Here is a 23919-nt window from a genome sequence, read left to right as displayed (position 1 = left end):
CAATAATAAGTTAACAATATATATCAAGCTAACAAAACTACTTATATATTATAGTTGGATTATCGTGTCATATTTTCGATCTGTATGATACTAATCCAACTAGTTGGCAAATCTTGAGGTACGCCCATCTCGAGCCTCATGTACAACCCCATGGTGTATCATGCATACTATGGTCCATCTTGAGTATCATGCATAACGACTCTACTTTGGGTTGCCTCATTTATCATGTGTTTGCTCAATCTTGAATAATGTGTGTACCAACCGAATCGTCAGCTGTGATACCACAAATCAGCCTATGTAGACTCACTATTAATTATGATCCAACATCAATATTGTTCTGAACTAAACTATTTAGGTCCAAATAGACATATCCAAGTGTGGAGTTTAATATATCTTGAAAGACTTCAGTGTAATTAGTATGAGAGAGACTTGCTATCCCCGTTATTGGGGATGTGGCATCACTTCTCTCTCTCTCTCTCTCTCTCTCTCTCTCTCTCTCATGCCACATCCCCAATAACGGGGATTGGCAAGTTATTTCCAATTAGTAGTGGCCGGATACCAACCTACTAATATATTATAACTTATTGCTTTCTAATTTGTGATTAACTCCATCCCAATTATGACTCCCATGTAACCGCCCAACATTAACGAATTATTGAATCCTCTCTTGTTAGGGAAGTGGACAGTACTCACTTATATTTGGAAGTGATGAATTAAGGATAGCAGTTGTACGTAACTTGTAAGCACTCTGAAAGCACAGATCCGAAGCCTCACTCTACTAGCTTGCCCCTTACATATATGTATTTAATTAATATAATATATTAGCCTTAGCTGATGTGTAGGTCAACATGAGGGTATGGCCCTCACTCTGGATTTAGTATCCATAGGGAGACCATACAAAACACTCTCGATCAGGTGAAGGAAAAGGTGTATTGTGTGAGACAGTTGATCGAAATCTAGTCAGCCTGCAATATGTATGCCTTTTTTCATGTGCAGCCCATAATCAATCTCTTAATGAACCAATGAGCTGCCCATGTTGGATTGTTGCTTTGCTTAGCTTTTGCCTCTACTTTTTCCCATATCCCCTGTCCTTCCCTTCACGCATTGCCCTTTTTTTTTTGTGACAAAACCCTAATTCCACTGCTTGAACTTTCCAAGCTTATTAAACATTTTGCTTTATCCTTCAACTTTTTTTTTTTTTTCAAATTAAAAAACCTCCAAAGTCAGGTCAGCCTTCTCCACTGTCTCAGTATAACCTTTTCTTTAATTTGTTAAGAATTTCGTTATTGTTATTGTTATTTTTTTCATCTTAACTTTGAAGCAAGAATCTTGTCAAATCCGGGCAACACGTTCAACAAAATTCATAAAAGAGATTTTCTCTTTGACGTCTACGATCATAGGCTGCATGAAGGTACTTAAACTGCCGACACGTGGATGCATATAGTTCTTTTGCATAGGATTCCAAAATCTTTAGTTAACACACTCACTAAGCCACTTAGGTTTCAAAAGTTAAAGTCCACGGCCAAGAGAAATAAAGACTAAAGAATGCCTCTAGGCAAAAAGAGTTTGTATTAATTTTTCGATTTTTTTTTTTTTAATTCAAACTCTTGTGCGTATGAACTCATGAGAGTGTTCATCATCATTTTGGATTTTCCTGGGAAAGAAAAAAAGTGAATCCTTATAGAGCAGTTTAGTAACGTTGTTAATTCATTAATTTAAAGATAAAGAGGAAAAGTTAAAACAACTAACTTGGTTACATTTATTAATCTGCTAGTTGAATGAATAGAAGCATTAAGTATATTGAAAAAGCATTTTTAGACATAAGAAGTAGACCGTTCTGATTATCAAATTACAATGCACAACAAGTTTTTATTTGGCCCACTCTACATTTTAGTTTGATGGTCGATTAATTAGAATGATTTATTTTTTAAGTCTCCATTCAACTTTAAGGATCATTCATGAAAAAATATTAGACAAATCAAATACTAAGTAATCATGTTATTAAATGGTGATAATTTCAATGTTTATAAAATCATTGTGTTCGTCTGTTATTTTGTCACAATAAAATGTCTTAATTAATTAATAATTTCTAATTTGTATAACTTTTTGTAAAGATGATTATTGAATGAAAACTTATAAAGTAAATGGTTTTATAATGCAGAGCGAATCCCACAATTAATCTTTTCAATAAAATCATTCGATCACTTAAATAAACTTATTTAAGATATTCTGTAGCCATACACTCTAATTCTTTCTTCAAAATTAATTTTATAACGAAGCTAGGCATGCAACTCTATCACTTAGCTAGGGTGAGCACCGAAAAAAAAAAAATTCTATCACTTAGGGTAAAATTGTAAGCTTGTGCATATCCGTATTTATAGATTAAATAGAAACTTTGTTGAGCACTAGTTCCACTTTAATTGGGTTAAGCATCTATGCACTACTCATGAATTAAAAAAAAAAAAAAATGGCATCTATGCACTAAAATTACATATACCCATTGGATTTTTCCACTTAACAATTTAAGTTTTCGAGTTTGATATTCAATTTGGTATGACACCGTATGAGCCACCAAATTAAATGTAGATTAACTCAATATGAACCATATATATATAATAATTTTTAATCATCTAAAGAGAAACCACTTAATTGTCACATTTATAATTAAAAGCCCAATTAGAAAGGTTTCATGTGAGAAAATGTTGAGCACTAGTCTCACATTAATTAGGCTAAATATGTAATTAATAAAGTTTTATGTATTCATTCGATTTCTTCACTTAACAACTTATGCTCAGTCATCCAAAATTGGAATCACTTGTTCATGTGCATGTACAACCCCCAAAATAAATGCCGGATTCTACTTAATTGGGAAATTACGATGAGATTTGTTGAGCACTAATCTCACATTTTGGTTAAAGTAAAGAGCATCTCCAATGAAGGAAGGTGTAGCAAACATGCATACATGTTAGAAGTGCATACCATACTAGATTTTGGTACCTACTCAAGATAACAAATTTTGCTACCCATTTATAGCATATAGCAATTCTACTGTGGAGAAAGGTAGCAAACACATGTTAGAAAACTCGTCATTGAGCGAAATAACTCTCCAAAAACTTAGTGGCCAAAAACAAAAAACTCTCCAAAAACTGAAACAACAACTACAAGTACATATATCAAGAAATTAATTAGCACGAGATTTTATGAGGTTTTACCGGCATTGGTGAGAGTTCCATTAATTCACAGGCGAGCTACTTTAGGCCGGGGATCGAGCGAGACATGTGGCCCCACTTTAGTCTTTACCCAAGGCAGCCCTCTCTTAATTCTTATATATTTACAAAAGAGTTAAAGGAGTAGAACAAAGATTTGCACTAGGACATTTAGCTGTACGTTACACCTGTTTTCTTGTTTAGAATTTTTGGAACTTCAAGTTTGTAATCATAATTTTTGTAGTTTTAAATCTACAAAGTTTTAAATAAATATATATTACTTTATTCCCATCATGCACATACTTATGCATAACAAATATAAATTTTACCTGTAGTTAATGATTTTTTTTGTCTATTATAAATTTAAAGAACTTTGTATATTATATATAGTGCGCTTTGTGAAGTAAATCTGTGACTCCGCCACTAATTCATTGGTTCCATTAACAAAAGAAGAAAATTACAATTGAATAGGAAATAACATTTTCCACACTCTTAGATAATCTCTCTTCTCTTAACCTAATTCTCAACATAAAATTTCACTACACATCCAATCTCTCAAGCTTGCAAATCTCACTTAAGAAACCCTCAAATTCTATTAAATATCTCTCGCAAGAAGAGAATTCTCTAACCTCGATCGGATGCTAAGCAATTACAAATCTGTTTATAGGCTTACTAAAATGTACCCTAGCTAGAACACAAAATAGGAAACATTATAACTTTGAATTGATATTCCATGAGTTTTGAGCCACAAACCTAACAATATGGTGGACTGATTCAATATTGAAATACCAAAAAATGAGTAATACTAATGCTCGATCAAGAATCCATTACGACTGATGCCTACAATTCCGAAGACGTACAGCCTAAACAACGACCATGACCAAGAAAGAAGGGAAAATCTTGCTTTGCCTTTTTCGTAGCCTACTATTTCTGGTCAAAGGGATGTGAGCACTGAAATCCAATGGATGCAAAGAAAAGCCAAACTTTGTGGGATTCTCGATGAAAATGTTGACGGACAGAAAAGTGCAAATTATATATATATATATATATTATAATATATAAAACTATTTTAAAGCTAACTAGTTAGTAAGTTAATACAAAACTACCACCATGTTGAACCCCATATATATAGCCACTCTTTTTTGTGTTTTAGGAGCCTCGTTGGACATTGATGCTAATAATTTGTTGTCACCAAACTTTTCAATTAAAGGATTTGAATTGCATGGTAGTCTCTGTAATTTATGCTGACTTCCAGTTGTGGAACAATTTGCCTATGAACGACATGTTGTTACGCCCTATAACCAGTTACAAGAAATAGATTATTCAGAGGGCGCTTGGTACATTTCTAATGAATTCAGTTTTTTAATATCTGAATTTTGGTTGAGATGTGTACTTAGCTTCCATCTCGGTTAGGATTTATAACAAAACTACCAACTTTGGCCAAACACAAACTCGATTTTGTGGCATTTGGTGAGGTAGCCCAACTTCCTAGAAGGGTTGTAGAATTGCCCCTCTGCAACCAAATTCGATCCCCTCATCCACCTAACAAAAAAAAAAAAAAATACAAACTCTTGTGTGTTTCAATCAGGGCAAATAACCACTTTGTCCCCATAGTTTGGCTCTTATTTCACTTGAGTCCTGCAGTTTTAATTTTTTAGTTAAATAACTTAAATCTTTGTAGTTTACTTTTTGTTGCAATCAAATCTAAAATTAAAATTTTGTCTAAATTTTAAATGATGAATTACTTTTGTTAATTGAGGAGTGCAAACTGTGCAACTATTTAAATTTTTTTGACCGTTTTGCCCTTCATTCACAAAGACTAACGGCCCACGTGATCTCTGCATAAATATTTGAACGTGCGGATCGAATTTTAGTTTTGGACCTGATTGAAAATTTGAAACAGAAAGTAAACTATTGAGACTTCATTGAAAACATAAATAAAACTACAAGACCCAAGTAAAAGAATGACCAAATTACGAAACTAAATTGAGCATTTGTTCTAACTGAATTAATTATATCAATACTAAAATACTAGACATTATGATAATACACCCTGGCTCACTTTAATAGTCTTCCATTTTATTTTTTTTCGATGGATTGTCTTTTACTCTTTCCTGCATATGAAAGATTTGAGTTCACATAGTTGATTATACTGAATTAATTCAGTATATTAAGACTTTATTCTTTAAATTCTTTTCTCTTTTGTTTGTTTTTTTTTTTGTTTAAGTCCAAAATTGTCCCTTCCCAGGTATCTTGTCAGGAAGAATGCATCAATACAATATTATCAAAGAAAGTGAAGAAAGCATACAGTATATTGAGCATGATGCACGAAAGAATAAACCACAAAAAATGAACATGCGCATTTCCACTGGCACATTTGAAAACTATATAATTTTAGACAGCTATAGTGTGAGGTGAGAAAAATGTGTGAAGTGACACATTTGGAGCTATTCTCTATTGTGCAGCCTCGTGAATAGCCGTGGTCATAATTTGTGGAAAGCCGGAGCAGCCACATTAATTAAATATTTAGCAGTTGTACTTTTTTTTTTTTTTGCCCAAAATATTATTTTTCCACAACGTTTAGAAGATTACAAATTTGAATTCCCGTTCTGCCATAATAAAAGAAAAAAAAACTAAAAATTCACTTACTTAACGTTGCATATATTATCAACAAACCCATTTAATATTAATGATAATTAAACTATATCTGTCAAATCAAATATTTTTTGCTCCGTAAAACTCATTTAATATTTAGTGAGCAGTAATTTTGATGCAAAAGCAACGTTATTTTCTTCGATAGATTCCTAATCCATGAAAATTAAACATTTTAAAAACTCAGAATATAACCAATTGTCCAATAATTTGAGATATATTCCTTAAGCATAGTTTAGTGATGTAACACATCCACGGGGAATGGGGATCCAGCTAGTGTCTAGTGGACCCAAAATTCAATTTAATTTTTATAACATAATTACAATTTTTTTTTTTTTTTCAGCCGCGGCCCTTGCAGAAGAAAGCGGAAAAAAGAATAATCATTTTACCCCCAAATTCTAAATGATCATAAAAACAAAGCTCCCATTACAAAAAAAAAATCATTGAAGATTGTGGTGAAAATCAATTCAAAATTTCAAATGTACAATCGAATAGAATAGAAATCAATGGATGAATAATGATTTGATTGTATATCTTGTGTAAAACATATTTTAATTTTATTTGTACGAAATTATCATCCATTGTTTAGTTAGTTGACTATGAGCTTAAAGGGTTATGTGTAAGTGTAAATTTTGAAAGGACAAGTTACATAAGCTTTAAAAGGTGTTGGGCCAGATCTTAAGGAGTCCAGTCAATCGGCAAGACCTCTGATGGATCAGCGCAACTCATCAAATCTGCGCACTTCACTGATCACTCGTCACTGTTATATTATTATTGGGAAAAATTTATGAAAATGACATAAACTTTAGGGTCATTCGGATGTATATTTTGAACTGTGTCATACTGTCATTGGAGGAGGACTAAAACTTGCATTTTATGTCATCATGGGATATACGTTACTTCTGATGGAAAAAATATTAAAAAATTAAAACTTACAAAAAAAAAAAAGGAGAGGGAGATGTGCATATCGACCCCTTCCCCACCCCCCACGATGAGACATACTTAGTGTTAGTCCTCCAATGACACAATTCAAAATATATATTCGAAAATGCAACTGACTCAAAAGTCTTTTTCATTAAATATTAGTCCTCCAATGATACAGTTCAAAATATATAAACGAAAATGTAACTGACCCTAAAGTTTATGTCATTTTCATAAATTTTTTCCTATTATTATTATGGTATGTTAGTTACAGTATCTAGTTATTGTTGCTTAGTTACAATTGAAAAATCACATAAAATCTCTTTATCATCTATTGATTACCCAAAATCAGAGAGTCAGAAAGAATGAAGCACTTTATACGTACTCTTCTTCATACAACTAATAGGAGGCTTTTTGCAAGAGGGGTATCAGAATCGTTTGAAAAACGTACAATTAAACTTTCCTTGCTTTACAATTGTAGGAGTGATGTGAATATGCAAATGCTACATACCAAACCACCCAAATGAGGTTTCTGTTTTGAATTCTTTGAAGTGGCAGAAGTATCTCTTTCACTGTTCATGAACGAGAGGGAATAAATGCATGGTGGAAAAAAGATGCTATTACAGACATTTCACAAACACAACGAGTTAACTAAACAAGCCAGAGAGTACATATGACAACACACAAATACTAATTGGGTCTTTAGGCAGGGAATCAAATCACTGCAAAAGGCTCGCTAACCCTTTCTCCTGCAGAACCAGAAAAATTGTAGCCTAATTAATGCTTATGAGTTCATGTTTGCTTCTGTTACTTTTACTACACTAATCATACTTTCACTTGAAAAATTTAGAAGATATACTTCCATATTCTTGGGTAATTTGTAATCTGTACACTAATCATATTAAGATCATCATCTCAAACAGGAGATCCAGGGGTTGGTTAGAGTCGAAACACGAGCCACCTTTATTAAATTCATAAACCTGCAATCAGTTTGCTTGTTTAAGTAGCCACAAACTTCAAACAGATATTAGTCTCTCTTTTTCTATGCTGAAGAAACCAAAATTACAAATGACACTGCTTACGATATCAAATAACAGATGCAATACCAAATGAGAATGCTACAATCTGGTCAGCAAACCTCTGCCCCTTGAACTTTAGTCACCTTCAAATTAATGCAGGAATAAAAATAGAAGCGTGTTCAAGCCTCCATACACAGATGGAAAATTAAGCAGTGGTTTCAAGGAATGGATAATCAGTGTAACCAGTAACCGGATCTGATATGTAGAATGTATCTCTGTTGTACTTGTTTAGAGGAGCATTAAGCTGAAATCTCTTTGGCAAATCTGGATTAGCCAAGAACCAACGACCATAAGCAATAAGATCTGCACGACCCTCAGCCACAGCATTGTTCCCATCTTCCCTGTCAAAACCACCAGCAGCAATGAAGGTACCATTAAAAGCCTTTCTCATGGGTAGAAGATTGTGGGGGCTTTCACATATTTCTCCAACTGTCTTCATCCTTGGCTCAACCATATGGCAGTACAGGATCCCATATTTGTTCAAGGAATTGGCCATATACAGGCCCAATGCTTTTGGATTTGAATCCCCTGATTCCATATAGTCGGCAAATGGAGATAATCTAATTCCAACTTTATCTGCTCCTATCTCGTCAACAACAGCTTCAATGACTTCCAAAGCAAATCGGCAACGATTCTCTAGGGATCCACCATATTGGTCTGTTCGATCATTCACTTGGTCTTTCATGAACTGATCAACAAGGTAGCCATGGGCCCCATGAATTTCAACTCCATCAAAGCCTATATGTGAGACAAAAAATTTCAGTGCACCAAAGAAATTTGTAACTCATTTTAAGTTTAGGCAAAACTGAATCCACCTAAAAATAATGTTTAGGTAACATGTGATTGAAAGTTCGAAACAAGGAGAAGATGATAACTGATTAATCATATAATTTACTCAAAACTAAAGGAACTGGATATTCTTAGTAATGTTAGGTATCATGTCATTGAAACATTGGGAAGATGATAACTAATTGAACATATAACTTTCCCAAAATAAGGGAAATGGATATTCCAAGAAGACCTATACATTTTATTCTTCAATTACAACTTTTTGAAAACTAAACTTGTAAGTAAAACTTCTGCTAGCCATGGCTCCCCACTCTGATACAATACTGTTTCGGAAGTCCCCACTCTTAGAAGGGGGCATTTGGACACCCATGAATGTTTTACAAAATTAAAACATTAAATCATGGAAATCTAAAGCTAAATATGAACCACCCTTTTATTCATTAAGCAAAAAGCTACACCTTTTTTCTTATTTCATCTCTCAAAACTACTCAAATTAATCCTTTGACTTGGGCAGTCAAGAATAACTAATAGATTTTTTTAATAAGGGAGTTGTATTCAATCCAGCCATTATAAAATAAAGATAATATTTCTGGTTTGTCCCTATATCAACTGCAGATAGAACAATTATAGAATTAATCTAGAATGAATTATTGTCATATATATAGTCGAGTATATTAATTCCCTTTACTACATTTGGTGGATTATGGTTCATTTTGCTCAAGATTAAAAGCAATTTTGGGATCTCGCAAATTTTATTCCATATTTAACATAAAGACAAATTACCAGCTTCCATAGCATTTCTTGCAGCAAGTCTGAAATCATTGACAATTTTTGGAATTTCATCTGTCCTTAATCGCCTTGGAGGCGTGAATTGAGCAACATCAATGCCATTAGATCGTAATTGGGGGGTTAGTGGCTTGTCAGTACTAGAAATTGGATCTTGCCCATTTGGCTGAAAACCTGTAAGCAAAGAGAGCTATAATCACAATCTGATCACAATACATTGTTTTCAAGGAATATCAGATCCATTGATCAACAACAGCCACCGGAGCAAAATCAGCATTGGTAGTAATAATTAGGACTAACAAAAGAGTATAATTCTTCTCCAGATAAGTTTAGACCAACTAGTAGAATACAGAAATTAAGCATGGATATGCTCTGCAGACAACCAAACATATCCTTCTTTCATGTTATTTTACAATGGTCAGTATATAATGGTTCCAGCAAGACCAACCTCAGATCTTAACAATTCCTAGTTCTGCATTCGGAGTTATTTTAATATATCAAACTTCTTCCTCCCAAAAAAAAAAACCAAAAAAATAACAAAATTGATGCTGAAAACGTTGAATTTTTAGAATAAATTAAAAAGAAAAATCATGATTCTGATGCTGCAGTGGTGTAACTCTTGACCTATGCTCACAAGTCTTTCTATGATAAAAGTGAAGTCATAAAGGTATATGTCAGAAACTCACCAGTATTTGAAACCCTCCCCACATGCCAAATCTGACAGAAGAAGACACCACCTTTAGCATGAACAGCATCAACAATGGGTTTCCATGCTTCAACTTGCTCCTTTGTCCATATACCAGGAGTGTCTGGGTACCTTGACATATGAAAGGAAAAAAATATCATCAAACTTTGAGGTGAAGAGATTACACACTGAAATTCATGTTTTTCACTTAAAATCGAACATAAAAGATAATTGAAAGCTACTCTTTTTAAAATTACCCTTGAGCTGTGTCAGAAACTCCAGTGGCTTCACCTATGAGAAGACCCCCTTGAGACGTTCTCTGAGAGTAATATAAGATGGCATGTGGCTGAGGAACATTGCCATATGATCTCTGTCTAGTCAATGGTGCTAAAACAATTCTGGAGAAGACAAAGAAATTATAGATTATAAATACAAGCATCAAAACTTTCTTCGTAGGAAGAAGCAGTATACTATTCATAATTACACCTACATGGCCTGTCACAACACAAGTTTGAAAGAGAACCACGAAATATTATCATATCTTGCTAAACAAAACAAAATTTAAGAAATATAACCAAGCATTAAACCACGAAATGATCAAGGCAAAAAGAACACATGCTTTTACTGGTCAATTGCATCTAATATAAAAAATTAATTAAAGAATTCATGTCACCTATGACCTATACCAAGTACTAATTCAGGTGTAATGAATCTTTCAGTACTCACACCCCATGCATGTACCATTCATGTCTTGAGAAACATCAAACCATATGTCAGTTCTAAGCAACATCTATGCAGATACTTTGTTTCTAGTTTTGGGGCTTCTTGATGCTAATTGATGTCCTTTTCCCATTTGCACTATTTTAATTTCTTTGTAAGATTTGTACTATTTTATCTACAAAAATATAGTTCCATTACCAACACCAACTTCAAAGATTCCAAATGAATAAGAAGGAGAAAAGGGTATTCTGCATGAGCAAGCAGCTAGGAATTTGACAACTAAACAATCTTGGACACCGGGCAAGTATTTTTTTAGCTGTAGACATCAACAAAATCTGCCCCAAAAGTTGCAACACATTACCTATTATTACCCAAACTCAGAAAGAAGGCAGCACTCTAATATATATGTACTCTTCTTCATGCAACTACAAGACGCTTTTTGCAAGAGAGGTTTTACTATCCTTGAAAGGGGACGAAATAGACTTGGGAGAAAACCGGGATATCCAAATTATCTGACTAAATCAATTCGTTGCTTTAGAATTTTAGGATTGATGTGAATATGCTGAGGCTACATAACAAGCCACAAAAATGAAGCTGCCGTTCTGAATTCTGCAAAGTAACAAAGTATCTCCTTTCCTTGTTCATTAACAACTATGAGAGGAAATAAAAGCGTGGTGAAGAAGATGCTAATACAGGACAAGAGCACATAGGAAAACTACATTTGACAAACACAACCAGTTCAACTAAACAACCCAGTAAACTAAATTTGACAAAACACAAGCAGTAATTTCATTTTTCTTGTTTAGCCAACTTGGGACTTTCCAAAAACGCCTATTTCTAAGTGGACAAGACCCCATTTTCAGCAGAACAAGCTTATGCTATGGCTAATCCGTGCACCAACAGAATGACCCAACACCAGAAATTCACAAAAAAAAATTAAATACAACAATAAAACCAACATTCTTGGGCTCTTAGCCAGCAATATGAATGAATGCATAATGTAGAGAAGATCAAGTACCTATGAGAAAGATTGAACTTTCCCAATTTGTAAGGACTGAGTAGAGGGATCGTGGGAGCTTGAGCAGACATATCAGAGTTCACTTCCTCTGGTTTCTGATCTTGCACTTGGGTTCTGCTCCTGATTTTTGGGTTTTTGATTGTTTTGTACTTTGTAGTGGAAATGAATGGACACCCAATTGGGTCTTTATACGTCCAGTACGAACTAGAATCCAACACCAGAAGTTAGCTGCTTCCATTCCAATAATTTCGAAGGTGGGTCCCTCATCGCCACCTTTGTTCATTAGCTTCTTTTTTATTTGACTGAGACTTTTGGTGACGTATGTAATTACGCGTTTTTTTTTTTTTGGGCAAAGACGTATGTAATTACGTAGGTGGTAGATGTTGTTAACTTATTATTATTTTAATTTAATTTAATAGCTTCTTTTTTCTCAGAAGTCAGAACAAATTGTATCCATGCATTTTACTTGAGTCTAAGCATAACATTCGTCACCTCGCACGATAGGCAGACGTTACTCAAATAAACATATAAACCTTTTGGGCTTTTGGACGTTACTCAAATATTGAGTTCATGCCACATCTAAATTAAACGAATTTAATTTAGTGGTAGATAATCAATATTTTATTAGGGGGAGAAATGAAATTACCTTATGAACCTTCGCTCTTAATATATTTTTCAGCTACTTTAATTTTTAGGTAAAATTACTAATTTATTTAACTAGCAGGATAATTGGTTGCATTATTAGGTTTTTTAGCTCAATCATATTAGTATTTATGATTAAAAATTTTTAATTATTTTTTAGCTTAACTATGTTGTATACTTGTATTTATGGTGCTAGGGTAGGTGTTTTCTTTTTAAATGTTGTGCACTTGTGCAAAGGGCAAAATTAATTTTTAGAGGTTACAAAAAAAGTGTAGGGCATAGTCATCAAATTTTAGAGTATTAATAGAATTCCCTATTATTTTTACTTTTTTGGATGAGGTTTCAAGTTCAATAATGAGGCTAGAGGTGTCAATGTGTGATTGATTCACACCACTAGGTTAGAGGAGCTCTACTAATAAATTATTTGAAATGTTCAAAATGGCCACACAAGTGCCAAACATGTATTATCATATTAGATTTCAATCATCAACATAAACAAAATTAATAATTTGCATCCGTTTATAATTGTTATAATATTATGCTACTAAAATTGTCAAAATGGAAACCGAAAGGATAAAGCGGAAACTTGATCAAACTACAAGGACAGAAAATGTCATTTGCCCAAAAATTAAATAAAAATAAACGAATTTGAGAGTCTAGGTTGCAATTTTCTAAATACAAAGAGCGTTGAAAATATTTTTGTTTTTTTTATAACAGTGAAAATTGTACACTCGTATAGTCATATAGTTCAGTACTTCGGTGTTGAGGAGAGCGTTCGCTTTTTCATCACAGAGCCGCACCCACGCTCTCTGAGCTTTATCCCCCATCTCTTCGCACCCAAGTACCCAACCTCTCTACGCTCTACTCTCTCCCTCCCTCCCTCAAAACTTGAGCTCTTTCCTTTTTTTTTTTTGGGGGGTAAACTTGAGCTTTCTCCTTGCTGTGAAGGCAGCTGCCATGGTCTTGGGTAAATCCGTTTTTTTTTTTTTTATTAAATATTTTGTGTTCCATTTTTATCATCTAACCGGATTAATCGAATTCCCAAATCTTTTCATTTTCGGGATCGTGTATTGATTATAAGAAAACCTCAAGGAAGCCAAAGTATAGAGAAATGTATCACCAAAATTGATTTATACTTTTTAGGATTTTTTGTTTGTAATGCTTTATTTATTAACTTTGGGGCCACAATAGGTTGGAGAAGAAAAGAGAATTCAGTAATTGCACTGTATATTGAACAATGCTCTTGGGTACTTTAAGCTTTTTATCAAACTTAGCATTGACTATGGTTCTCCAGTTCCTTGGCTTAGTTGTTCTATGGTAGTTTTGTGAACCATCATTAGAATGATAGAATCCCGTTTGTTTGTATATCTTGTATCAGTCCAAGTGGCTACTTTAGAATCAACTAATCAAGTTTCTATTTTATGTTCGTGGAGAAGAAAAGAAAACCTTTTCTCAGCCCTTTCTCTCTAGTCACTTCTCTGAAAATTCCTGCAATAGCTAATAACCTCCTTGCAGTTTCAGTTAAGCTAAGAAGTATGTTTCTCAGCGTAATTTTCTCTTGGATGTTCCTAGTTTTCAATTTCTTTTCACCGATTTCCTTCTTTGTATTGTCTCTCCAGTTATTTTCAGACTTTTTTTTTGTTTGCGTTTTAGAATATTGGTCGCTAAGCAAGAAATTTTGATGGGAAAATGCTAAAATTATTATTTTTCACCTTGACTGTTTTGTTTTTCCTTGTATTTTTTCACAATTATTTGTGGCAGGAACTAGGAAGGTGATTATTTTTCCAAAATGATCTTTGAAAAGCAAATTTAATACATGGGTTTTATACACCTATTTTTTTTTGGGTTAAACAAACACAAGTTTAGTTCTAATGGCTGAAAAGTTCTATCTTCTTTGTCTTTGATTGATTGCTTCAATTGGGTTGGTTTTCAGGTTAATTTTTTTTGTTTCTTTAGTGAAAATTTATTATATTTCTGTTTAGGATTGTAAATTTTGATTCTGGTTCTGTTCAATCAATTAAATTCGACCAGAATTATGGGTAATGCTGTATGCATTTGACAAAAGAAAGACTGGGACTTTCCTGGTTCAGCTCCCCTCTAAAAATTCGTGGTTTCCCCCCTTTTGAATAATTATGAGTTTATAATTGGTTAGACATTTTCCAAAAAAAAGAAATTTTTTTTGTCTTGTTCATTTCTCAAATCTTGTATGAAACAATATACGGTTTCACACATGTTTCTCTTGTCTGTGCAAGAATCCCTTGGCTTAACAATTAATTGGAAATTTGCAAATTGGACAGAAAGTTATTCTTCAAATAATTAATTTTATTTTGACTTTTATGGTGATTGTGAACTTCACAATCTTATTTTATTATTTTGAGTTGATTTGTTTAGTTATTATTGTTGTGCTCTTTGTAATAACCCCTTTGTTTCATGCTCTCTGTAATAACTAATTTTTCTTCTTTTTATATTCAGTCCTTGTCTCAACTTGAAAACGAAGCATTGCAAGGTTTTGGGTTAGACAACCCATCTCAATGAGTCCTTTCCAACATACTTAGCATCTTCTTAGCTCTAGAGTTCAGTGCCATCTTGCCTGCTCATTGTAAAATAGAGCTTCAGTTCAGTCGTGGGTCAATTAATGTCATTCCAACGAAGATGATGACAATAATAGTTAAGCCCCTCTCATCCCAATCACCATTATTCAGGTATGTCTCGCAAACCCCAACTTTATTTCTCTCTCGGTTACTCTGCTCCAAAAGCTCAACTAACAATGACGTTGAGACTGTTTATCGCTTAGTCAGTTGCTCAACCCATTCCAAAAACTTGAAGCAAACATTGAAATCAAGTGGGGTTTTTCTCTCAAATGATTTGATAGATAAGGTTCTAAAACGGGTTAGGTTCAGCCATGGAAACCCTTTACAAACTTTGGAGTTTTTCAATTACACTGGGTCTAGAAGAGGGTTTTATCACACAGCTCTTTCGTTGGACACTATGCTGTATATCTTAGGAAGAAGTCGAATGTTTGAAAAAATTTGGGAGGTCTTGGTTGACATTAAGTATAAGGATCGAAATTTGATAACCCCACGTACTGTAATGGTTGTTTTAGCTAGAATTGCTAAGGTTTGTTCGGTTAGGCAGACTGTGGAGTCTTTTAGAAAGTTCAAAAAGCTTGTGCCAGAATTCGATACAACTTGTTTCAATTCTTTGCTGAGGACTCTTTGTCAGGAGAAGAGTATGACAGATGCTAGAAATGTGTATCATAGTCTGAAGCATAACTTTAGGCCTAATTTGCAAACTTTCAATATATTGTTATCCGGGTGGAAGTCATCTGAGGAAGCTGAGGAGTTCTTTAAGGAGATGAGGGAGATAGGTTGGAAACCTGATATTGTTTCATACAATTGTTTGATTGATGTCTATTGTAAGAGTAGAGAAATGGACAATGCGTTTAAGGTGGTTGAAAAAATGCGTGACGAGGATATATCACCTGATGTGTTCACCTATACTAGTATCATTGGGGGATTGGGGTTGGTTGGACAGCCTGATAAAGCCAGAGATGTATTGAAGGAAATGAAGGAGTATGGGTGCTACCCAGATGTTCCAGCATACAATGCTGCCATTAGGAATTTTTGCATTGCGAAGAGGCTTGGTGATGCTTATGGGTTGATGGGTGAGATGATAAAAAAGGGTTTGAGTCCAAATGCAACTACTTACAATTTGTTCTTTAGGGTTTTCTTCTGGTCAAATGACTTGCAAAGCTCTTGGAGTTTGTACGGGAGAATGATGCATACTGGGTGCCTGCCAAATACGCAGTCTTGTATGTTCCTGGTCAGGTTGTTTAGGAGACAGGAAAAGGTTGATATGGCATTGCAGCTGTGGAATGATATGGTTGAGAAGGGTTTTGGGTCTTATATATTGGTATCTGATGTGCTGTTTGATTTGCTTTGTGATTTGGGAAAATTAATGGAAGCAGAGAGGTGCTTCTTGCAGATGGTAGAGAAGGGGCATAAGCCAAGTAATGTTTCCTTTAGAAGGATCAAGGTGCTTATGGAACTTGCGAACAAGCATGAGGCCCTGAAGAACTTGACAGAGAAAATGGCACTTTTTGGCACTTCAATCCATCTTCCTGAGAACATGAAGAGCTCAACAGAGACATCACGGAATCATTTCCATGTTAAAGCATGTTTGTGAGTAATCATGAATCGGGGATGGTGTTATGGAACTACTGATGCAGCAAATGTTCCTGATTGATTCTTCAAAGGAGGTGCTTTACATGATTTGGGATTCAGAGGCTTGCCTTGGAAAGTGTTAAGAGCTAAGAACTGGATTTGGTTCTCAGAAATTGTTATTGGCTTGGGCCTTGTCCTGGCATGTGGCTATAATGTTTGTTGCAAATTCATTTGATTTAGCTAGTGTCCCCAGTGGGGTGGGGTGTTGATCTGGTTTCTCTCTGCTGATTTTGTTGAAAGGAGTAAAGTTGTCAATTTATAGCCTGGTTATGCTGTGATTTTATTGCTTTGCAGAAAAAGTGGTATTATGCATTTACATGCTTTTAATACGGCGCAGCCACCGACTTGGCCATTAAGACTGCTTGTTCCCAAAAATTATCCCAACTGCTCTCCAATACTTTTGGACAAATTTCCGGTTGAATCCAGGTGAGGAATAAGGTTCTGACTTTCTGTATATGCTTTTGTTGTTGCTGCCGCTATTGTTACACGTACATAAGAGATGTGGTATCTCCTATTGCAGATTATCAGCCATATGGGCTTGTGTCTTTTTTTCCCTCTATTTTGGTGAAATCCATTTGTTTTGATGAAAATATTTATCTATTAAACATGTATTCCAAATTGTTGCTGAAGAGTCTTGGTAAATTCTGTTAGCAAGTCTTCGCAAAGTATATTGTATTAATATAAACAGACCTTCATCTTTTCCTAAAGTTTCTACTAGAAACCTTTCTGGGAGGAAAAACTTCCCTTAAAGTTGAGCAGAAAATTTCCATTCGCCCTCATTTAGCTCTGGGTTGAAGATATTTCTTTTGGGAAGCATTTTTCTTATAAAGATATTCAGTTGAAACATGTTTTCCATAGTTTTGAAAACTTTAATTTGTGCTGAAATATTATCTATGCACACTCACACAAAAATATTTGCATGCACGCATGCCTGCACGCTTACATGCATACATATGTGTGTTTATAATTAGTGTGCAAAATGAAATTCATCCTTCCATGATCTACACGGATTTTTCCTTGTTCTTATCATTACTGTCTGGCATTGAGAAGAACAAGCATTATGTCAAAAGAAAAGAAGATAAAGATCTTCTATTATTCATCTTTTGGAAACAGAATACTGGATTGAACTCAGTAGTCAGTAGTCTTGTTTCAAGACCTCTAAATACCTACAACCACTAGTATTACTGTCATGCATCCCTTAACCTGTGCCACACCTGTCCCACTAGTATCACCACCACCACACCCACTATCAATTGTGAACTTGTGTTGTTTCCCTAACGTGTCTTTTGCCCCACCTTGTGAATCCTGACCCAATATTGCTGTAATTACACATCCACCACGACATTGCCACTTAACCAGCACAGCAATTCCTTTTTTTGGTTCTTGTGTCATTATTTTTCCAGTGCTGACATCAACAACTTCTCTGTGCATGGCATAAAGCACAAAGCATTCTTTATTCCACAGATCAATTAGTAATTTTGTCCGAAGTATGTGGACCTGTGGTGGCATAATAATCAACAAAAGAATTTTTAAATTTTTTCCTACGATGAATTTCTGATTTCTTGAATTTGTGTTTGTGTTCGAAACTTTTCATTTTATACGTAAATTTGACTATAATATCCTTTTTTTCACAGTAAGGAGTTTGAAGATTTATCTGTGAAGCCAAAATCTAGGTTTTAACATATCCTTCAAAGCCTTTCACAACCCATGTCCCTTGGGCAGATATCAGGGACTCGGGATGTTTGTGCATGTGCAATTATTCCCGAGCACGTGCAGCAGTCAGTAGAGTGGCGGAGGCAGCTTCAGTTCAGAGATCTGCTTGAGTGCTGCTTGCTTGATCATCTTTGCAGACCTAAACGAAGGCTTATTCCAAGGGTGGTTATGAACTTATGATAGCCATAATGCATTATTTGCTACAGCTGCTTTTCTGTGATGATTGGATCAGTTTTCGGATAGACTAGGTACCATATTGCGTAAGGGTAAATTTTCAAACTGAATAATATACGTTAACTCCGTCTGCATTGGGTTGAAATGCTTCATTGTGTATGCCAAAAAAAAAATTCACTCATGTGTGTTTGAAACAAAAGTGTGTCAATTTCCCAGGTTATTCTTTAAGATATTCCTTGATTAAATTTCATCGTAATGATTATTTTCTTATGGTTGATGTAGGAAATACACTTTTATGCAATGCCCATTAAGGTGTCTGATTAAATTTCATCGTATATGTCTGATCATAATATGGTCAATGCCCATTAAGGTGTATGCTTCAAATGGTTTGTCTAAGCTCACTTGATTCATTCTCTGCTTTCAAAAAACAAAAATTGATTTGCATTACTTATAGTTTTATCCAAAAGATTTTTTGTAGTGAATCTTTTGGCACTTCAAAGAATGAACTTGAGACCTACATATTTGATATGCAAGGTTGTTTAAGAATCTTTTGGCGTGCTGTGCCTTTTTTTTTTCATATCCAATTTTCTTTACTACACACTTATTTCTCACCTCACACCTCTTTTTTTTTTTTTTTTTAATTTTATTAATTTCTTAATACACACCCCAAAAATTTCTTAAAATACTCTTATTATGCAACAAAACCAAGCACACTCCCACAACCCGCCAGCCGTCAACCTTCTGCCATTATTGCTAGTGATTGGCCAGCCTCCCTTCCCATTATCTCCTTCCCTATGTCTCTCTCCTTCTCTCTCTCTCTTTCTCTTCTCTGCTTTTCTCTTACCTCTCATCTCCTTTGTCTATCTCTCTTTTTGATTCACTGTAGAGGCCGATGACCTTGTCAGCCTCCAAATTCGTGCCGACAAGGTTGCCAGCCTCTACAGCAGATCGAAGAGAGATAGACAAAGGAGAGAAGATAGGTGAGAGAAAGACAGAGAAGAGACAAAGGGAAGGGGAGAGAGAAAGGAGGTGGTGCGAAAGAGCGAAAGAGAGAGGGGAGGAGAGCGCCGGAGATCCACCTTCAGTTCTTTTTATTTATTTATTTGTCCTTTATGATTTTTTCATTTGGGTTAAATTTATAATTTCAAAAATTAAATGGAGAGGGTGTGTAGCCAGAGAAAATTGGGTGTGCATAAAGCAGCACTTTTTTTTTGTTCAAATACTTGATTTATTTTACACTTTTACCCTCATAAAATAAACAGATCCTACAATCAATTCATGCTTTTTAATGGTTTTTTTTTTAGGTTATTTTAGACAATTCAATTTGAGTTGTGACTTGTGAGAAGAAAATAATGCAATGTGCTATACTGCTATCACGGCTCGCATATTCTGAGAGCACCTTTTTATTTTTTATTTTATATATTTCCAAAATCCAAACATTATTAAAAAACAAACAAAACAAAAAAAGTTTTAAACCCTAAAAATCAATCAATCAATCACCGTCCATATATTTCCCTCCACAAACCCTACCCATCCCCAATAAGTTCAATAACACAGTTCTCAATTTCGCCCTCGCTTTCTCTCTCTGTGTCTCTTTCTCTTTGCAAGGGCTAGGGTTTCAAGGAGTGGACAATCATCGTTGACCCAATGGCTTTGGTAAGCGTTTTCCCACTCTGCGTCTTCGTTTTTTATGCTATTATCAACCCATTTTCATTATACTTTACAATGTGCTCTGGTAATCTGTTTGTGAAACATTGAGCATAGCCTCTATTGTTAAATCACATTGTTTCAATGTGGAATTTTTTTTTCTTTGTTGGGTTTTTCTTCTTTATATTTTTTTAATCTAATTTTCTAGTTGGAACCTTAATAATGCCCCCCCATTATATTTGATGAAGAAATTGTACTGCTATGGACTATGGTATGGTTATATGACTTTTACCCTCGGCAAATTGGTGCAAGACATGGTTATATACTTATATGATTACTTGTAAAGTAACCACCACATTTTTTTTTGGAATATTTATTGTTTATGATAAATGCTAATTATTGTCATTGAAAACATCAGAAGTAGCACAAAACTGATTGGGTGATGTTGGTAAATGTTATCTTATATGCATATGTACTATGTAGTTATGTGTGCAATTTTATTTACTTTTAGGTGCTGCACGCGGGGAACACTAATAAAAATGGTTTCAAGGCACTTATTGCTGCTGAGTACAGTGGTGTCCAAGTTGAATTGGTGAAGAATTTTGAGATGGGTGTCTCCAACAAAACTCCCAACTTTCTCAAAATGAACCCCATTGGCAAGGTGGGATTATTTCTTCTCACCTGTAGAAAAGTGCTACTTATTAAATGTATGCTTGGTATGTTTTGTGAACTGGTCTTTTGATGTGTAGGTTCCTGTGTTAGAAACACCTGATGGTCCTGTTTTTGAGAGTAATGCCATTGCACGCTATGGTGAGGCTAGATTTTTTAAGTTTTTGGTTTATATCTAGAAAGTGTTGTTAGATTGAATTTTAATATATGCTTTCACTTGCTGCAGTTACTCGCTTGAAGGCGGACAATCCTCTTTTTGGTTCTTCCTTAATTGAATATGTAAGTTATGTTGGGTATCTTGCATTGTTTCCAATTATTCAATTTTTGGACTTCATTAGTTCTCTATGTTTACTATCAAAATAACCTTTTCGTTGGGTTTATGAGATGTTAAAAATATACTGGCACAGATAGTCAGGTGACTTTGGATGTATAATTGGGTCATTTATTCTGATTGTAGGCTTAATATTCATGAATTTAAATGCATTTAAAACATACATCTAGAGATCTTTAGTGCTAGGGATCTTCAATAGAATGCTGATATGATTTGCGATGTTGGTAATCCACTTCCTGTTGAGATACTTATGATTTTACCCAGTCATTTTATTGGTTTTAACAGGCCCGTGTGGAGCAATGGATTGATTTTGCAACATTGGAGGTCGATGCTAATATTTTGCGATGGTTAATACCACGCATTGGTTTTGCTGTTTACCTTCCTCCGGTTAGACATTGCTGCATTTACTCCATTTAGTTTTCCAGATTTGTTATATATCATTGTTACCTTATGTATCTACATTTTTACTTAAAAGTAATTGACACCTTCGTTTTTTATTGGAACAAAGGCCGAGGAAGCTGCAATTTCTACATTGAAGAGAGCGCTAACTGCTTTAAACATTCACCTCGCTTCCAACACATTCCTGGTTGGGCATTCTGTGACGTTGGCTGATATCATTATGACATGCAATTTGACTCTGGGATTTAGCCGGTTATTGACAAAAAGTTTTACCTCTGAGTTTCCTCATGTTGAGAGATACTTTTGGACCATGGTTAATCAGCCAAATTTTCGCAAGATATTGGGTGAGGTGAAACAAGCTGAATCTGTTATACCTGTTCAGTCAGCGAAGACACCTTCACAGTCAAAGGAACCTGTGAAACCTAAGGATCTGCCAAAGAAAGAGACTGTGAAGAAAGAACCAGCAAAGCCTAAGGTAGAAGAGGCCGCCGAGGAAGAAGAGGCACCTAAGCCCAAGGCAAAGAATCCTCTTGATCTTTTGCCTCCTAGCAAGATGATTCTGGATGAATGGAAACGACTTTATTCAAACACAAAAACCAACTTCCGTGAGGTTGCTGTTAAAGGTGATTCCTGATTGGCTTTGAATATTTATGCTTTCAAGCACATCTTGTTTCTAATTTGTCATAAATCCTTGTATTTCTTGTTAATTGCATTTTCGGTTTTTTTGTTCTGCATACTTATACGGTCCAGAGGGTTATACTTATATTTATACTTACCTGTCACTTTTGCAGGATTCTGGGACATGTATGATCCAGAGGGTTACTCTCTTTGGTTTTGCGACTACAAGTACAATGATGAAAATACTGTTTCATTTGTGACTTTGAACAAGGTGGGTGGATTTTTGCAGCGGATGGATTTGGCTCGTAAGTATGCATTTGGGAAGATGTTGGTGATTGGTTCTGGGCCTCCCTTCAAGGTTAAGGGCTTGTGGCTCTTCCGCGGGCAAGAAATTCCTAAGTTCATCATGGATGAGTGCTATGACATGGAACTGTATGAGTGGCGTAAGGTTGACATCACTGATGAGGATCAAAAGGAGCGTGTCAATCAGATGATTGAAGATCATGAGCCTTTTGAGGGGGAAGCTTTATTGGATGCCAAATGCTTCAAGTGATAAGAGAAGTGCCCAAAGAAGTAGGTGTAACGTTTCAGGGGTTCCTTTAGATGAGCCTTCATTTTGGTGTGTTTCAAACATTGCCTTTTGCTTGTCCTAGCCTTTTTGTGACTTTGGTAGCATCTTGTATTTGTGCTCTCATATGACTTTGTTGGTCACATCAGGAATATCATTTGAACTATGTGCGATTAACTTTGCAGTTTATGTTAGATTGTTCAAATGGGTGTGTTTACCTGGTTCAGTATAAACTATCTATAGCAAAAGAGGTAGCTCGCAGAACATCTGAAAACAGAGAACATTTGTCTTTTACTCTGCATATGGAAAGAATATGCACTGCTTTTCTGAAGAATATTTAAGGAAAGCACAAATAGATACACTTTCTGTGAGATAAGGGGTTACCATCACTCCTTGATCCGATGGATCAGTTCCCCTTCCCGCTGCCTGTTCTTCATGCATCTAGCCCATTGAAACATGTTCTCATAGGATCACAATTTCTTAGTGAACACTGAACATCACAATCTCTCTCTCTCTCTCCCTCTCTCAAACAACTCCAGATCGCGAAACAGTGGTGGTAGTAAGAGATTTGAGAAAAAGGGGTTTCAGCAACAAGCAAGGAATCTTCAAAACGTGGCATTAGGCTCCCACGTGCATTAAGCTACGCAACACCCATCTACAAGAAAGGAAAGAAGATCGAAGAAGAAGGAAGGGGGAGAGAGGGTTACGATCTGGGTTGCTTTTGATGTTTGATTATTTTGTTGTTTATTAATATTTTTTTGGGTTGGTTTTTTGTTTTTTAATTTTAATTTATTTTATATTACATGGTATAGTGTTAGGCCAGTTGGCATTTTTTTAGGTCATTTGGCATCCCGTGGTTTGCCACATCATCATGGGGAAATGGATAGAAAACCTAACGAAGGTATCTTAGAAATAACCTTTAGTTGAAGTAGCTTAAAGTTAACTTTTAAATTTCGAGTATGGTCTTGTAACAAACCCCAAATTTAAGATAATTTTTTGCAGTTTGGCTATAACATAAAGAAAAAAGGATCTATGACATTATATTTTTGACACAAATTTTGATACAAGTTTTCAATGGA

At 35.0% G+C, this 23919-nt stretch overlaps 3 protein-coding genes across 4 annotated transcripts; 2 read left to right on the top strand and 1 right to left on the bottom strand.

Annotated features, from left to right (window-relative positions):
- Nucleotides 1-7718: 7718 nt before the first annotated feature.
- Nucleotides 7719-12017, bottom strand: LOC147275399 (12-oxophytodienoate reductase 2-like). The gene is made up of 5 exons (XM_086228471.1): nt 11857-12017; nt 10376-10516; nt 10120-10250; nt 9431-9607; nt 7719-8596 (listed from the first exon to the last, which is right to left on the bottom strand). The coding sequence occupies exons 1-5, from the start codon at nt 11925-11927 to the stop codon at nt 8004-8006; spliced, it is 1113 nt and encodes a 370-aa protein (XP_086084597.1). The 5' UTR covers nt 11928-12017; the 3' UTR covers nt 7719-8003.
- Nucleotides 12018-13308: 1291 nt separating this feature from the next.
- On the top strand, nt 13309-19127 carry LOC147275398 (Pentatricopeptide repeat (PPR) superfamily protein). 2 transcript variants are annotated; one of them, XM_086228469.1, is made up of 3 exons: nt 13309-13465; nt 14971-17147; nt 18356-19127. In XM_086228469.1, exon 2 carries the CDS (start codon nt 15151-15153, stop codon nt 16681-16683), a length of 1533 nt encoding a protein of 510 aa, XP_086084595.1. In that variant the 5' UTR covers nt 13309-13465; nt 14971-15150; the 3' UTR covers nt 16684-17147; nt 18356-19127. The 2 variants fall into 2 exon arrangements, with proteins under 2 accessions (XP_086084595.1, XP_086084596.1); XM_086228470.1 differs by lacking the exon at nt 13309-13465 and adding an exon at nt 13526-14031.
- Nucleotides 19128-20133: 1006 nt separating this feature from the next.
- On the top strand, nt 20134-23604 carry LOC147275397 (elongation factor 1-gamma-like). Its single transcript, XM_086257310.1, has 7 exons — nt 20134-20264; nt 20767-20916; nt 21005-21065; nt 21151-21203; nt 21541-21642; nt 21764-22277; nt 22446-23604. The coding sequence occupies exons 1-7, from the start codon at nt 20256-20258 to the stop codon at nt 22823-22825; spliced, it is 1269 nt and encodes a 422-aa protein (XP_086113436.1). The 5' UTR covers nt 20134-20255; the 3' UTR covers nt 22826-23604.
- The last annotated feature ends 315 nt before the right edge of the window (nt 23605-23919 follow it).

This window comes from Dryas octopetala, chromosome 9, assembly GCF_963921425.1.
Source record: "Dryas octopetala chromosome 9, drDryOcto1.1, whole genome shotgun sequence".
NCBI lineage: Eukaryota > Viridiplantae > Streptophyta > Magnoliopsida > Rosales > Rosaceae > Dryas > Dryas octopetala.
Note: the sequence above shows the minus strand (reverse complement) of the source record. Positions and strands in the feature narration are given on the sequence as shown.

What these genes read in the sequence shown, in the direction of transcription:
- LOC147275399 (XM_086228471.1), bottom strand. Translation starts at nt 11,927, where the DNA reads ATGTCTGCTCAAGCTCCCACGATCCCTCTACTCAGTCCTTACAAATTG. An exon ending in AAGTTCAATCTTTCTCATAG is followed by an intron (nt 10,517 to 11,856) that starts GTACTTGATCTT and finishes TGTCTTCTCCAG; the next exon opens with AATTGTTTTAGCACCATTGA. An exon ending in GGGGAGGGTTTCAAATACTG is followed by an intron (nt 9,608 to 10,119) that starts GTGAGTTTCTGA and finishes CTTTGCTTACAG; the next exon opens with GTTTTCAGCCAAATGGGCAA.
- LOC147275398 (XM_086228469.1), top strand. Translation starts at nt 15,151, where the DNA reads ATGATGACAATAATAGTTAAGCCCCTCTCATCCCAATCACCATTATTC.
- LOC147275397 (XM_086257310.1), top strand. An exon ending in TAATGCCATTGCACGCTATG is followed by an intron (nt 21,066 to 21,150) that starts GTGAGGCTAGAT and finishes CACTTGCTGCAG; the next exon opens with TTACTCGCTTGAAGGCGGAC. An exon ending in CCGTGAGGTTGCTGTTAAAG is followed by an intron (nt 22,278 to 22,445) that starts GTGATTCCTGAT and finishes TCACTTTTGCAG; the next exon opens with GATTCTGGGACATGTATGAT.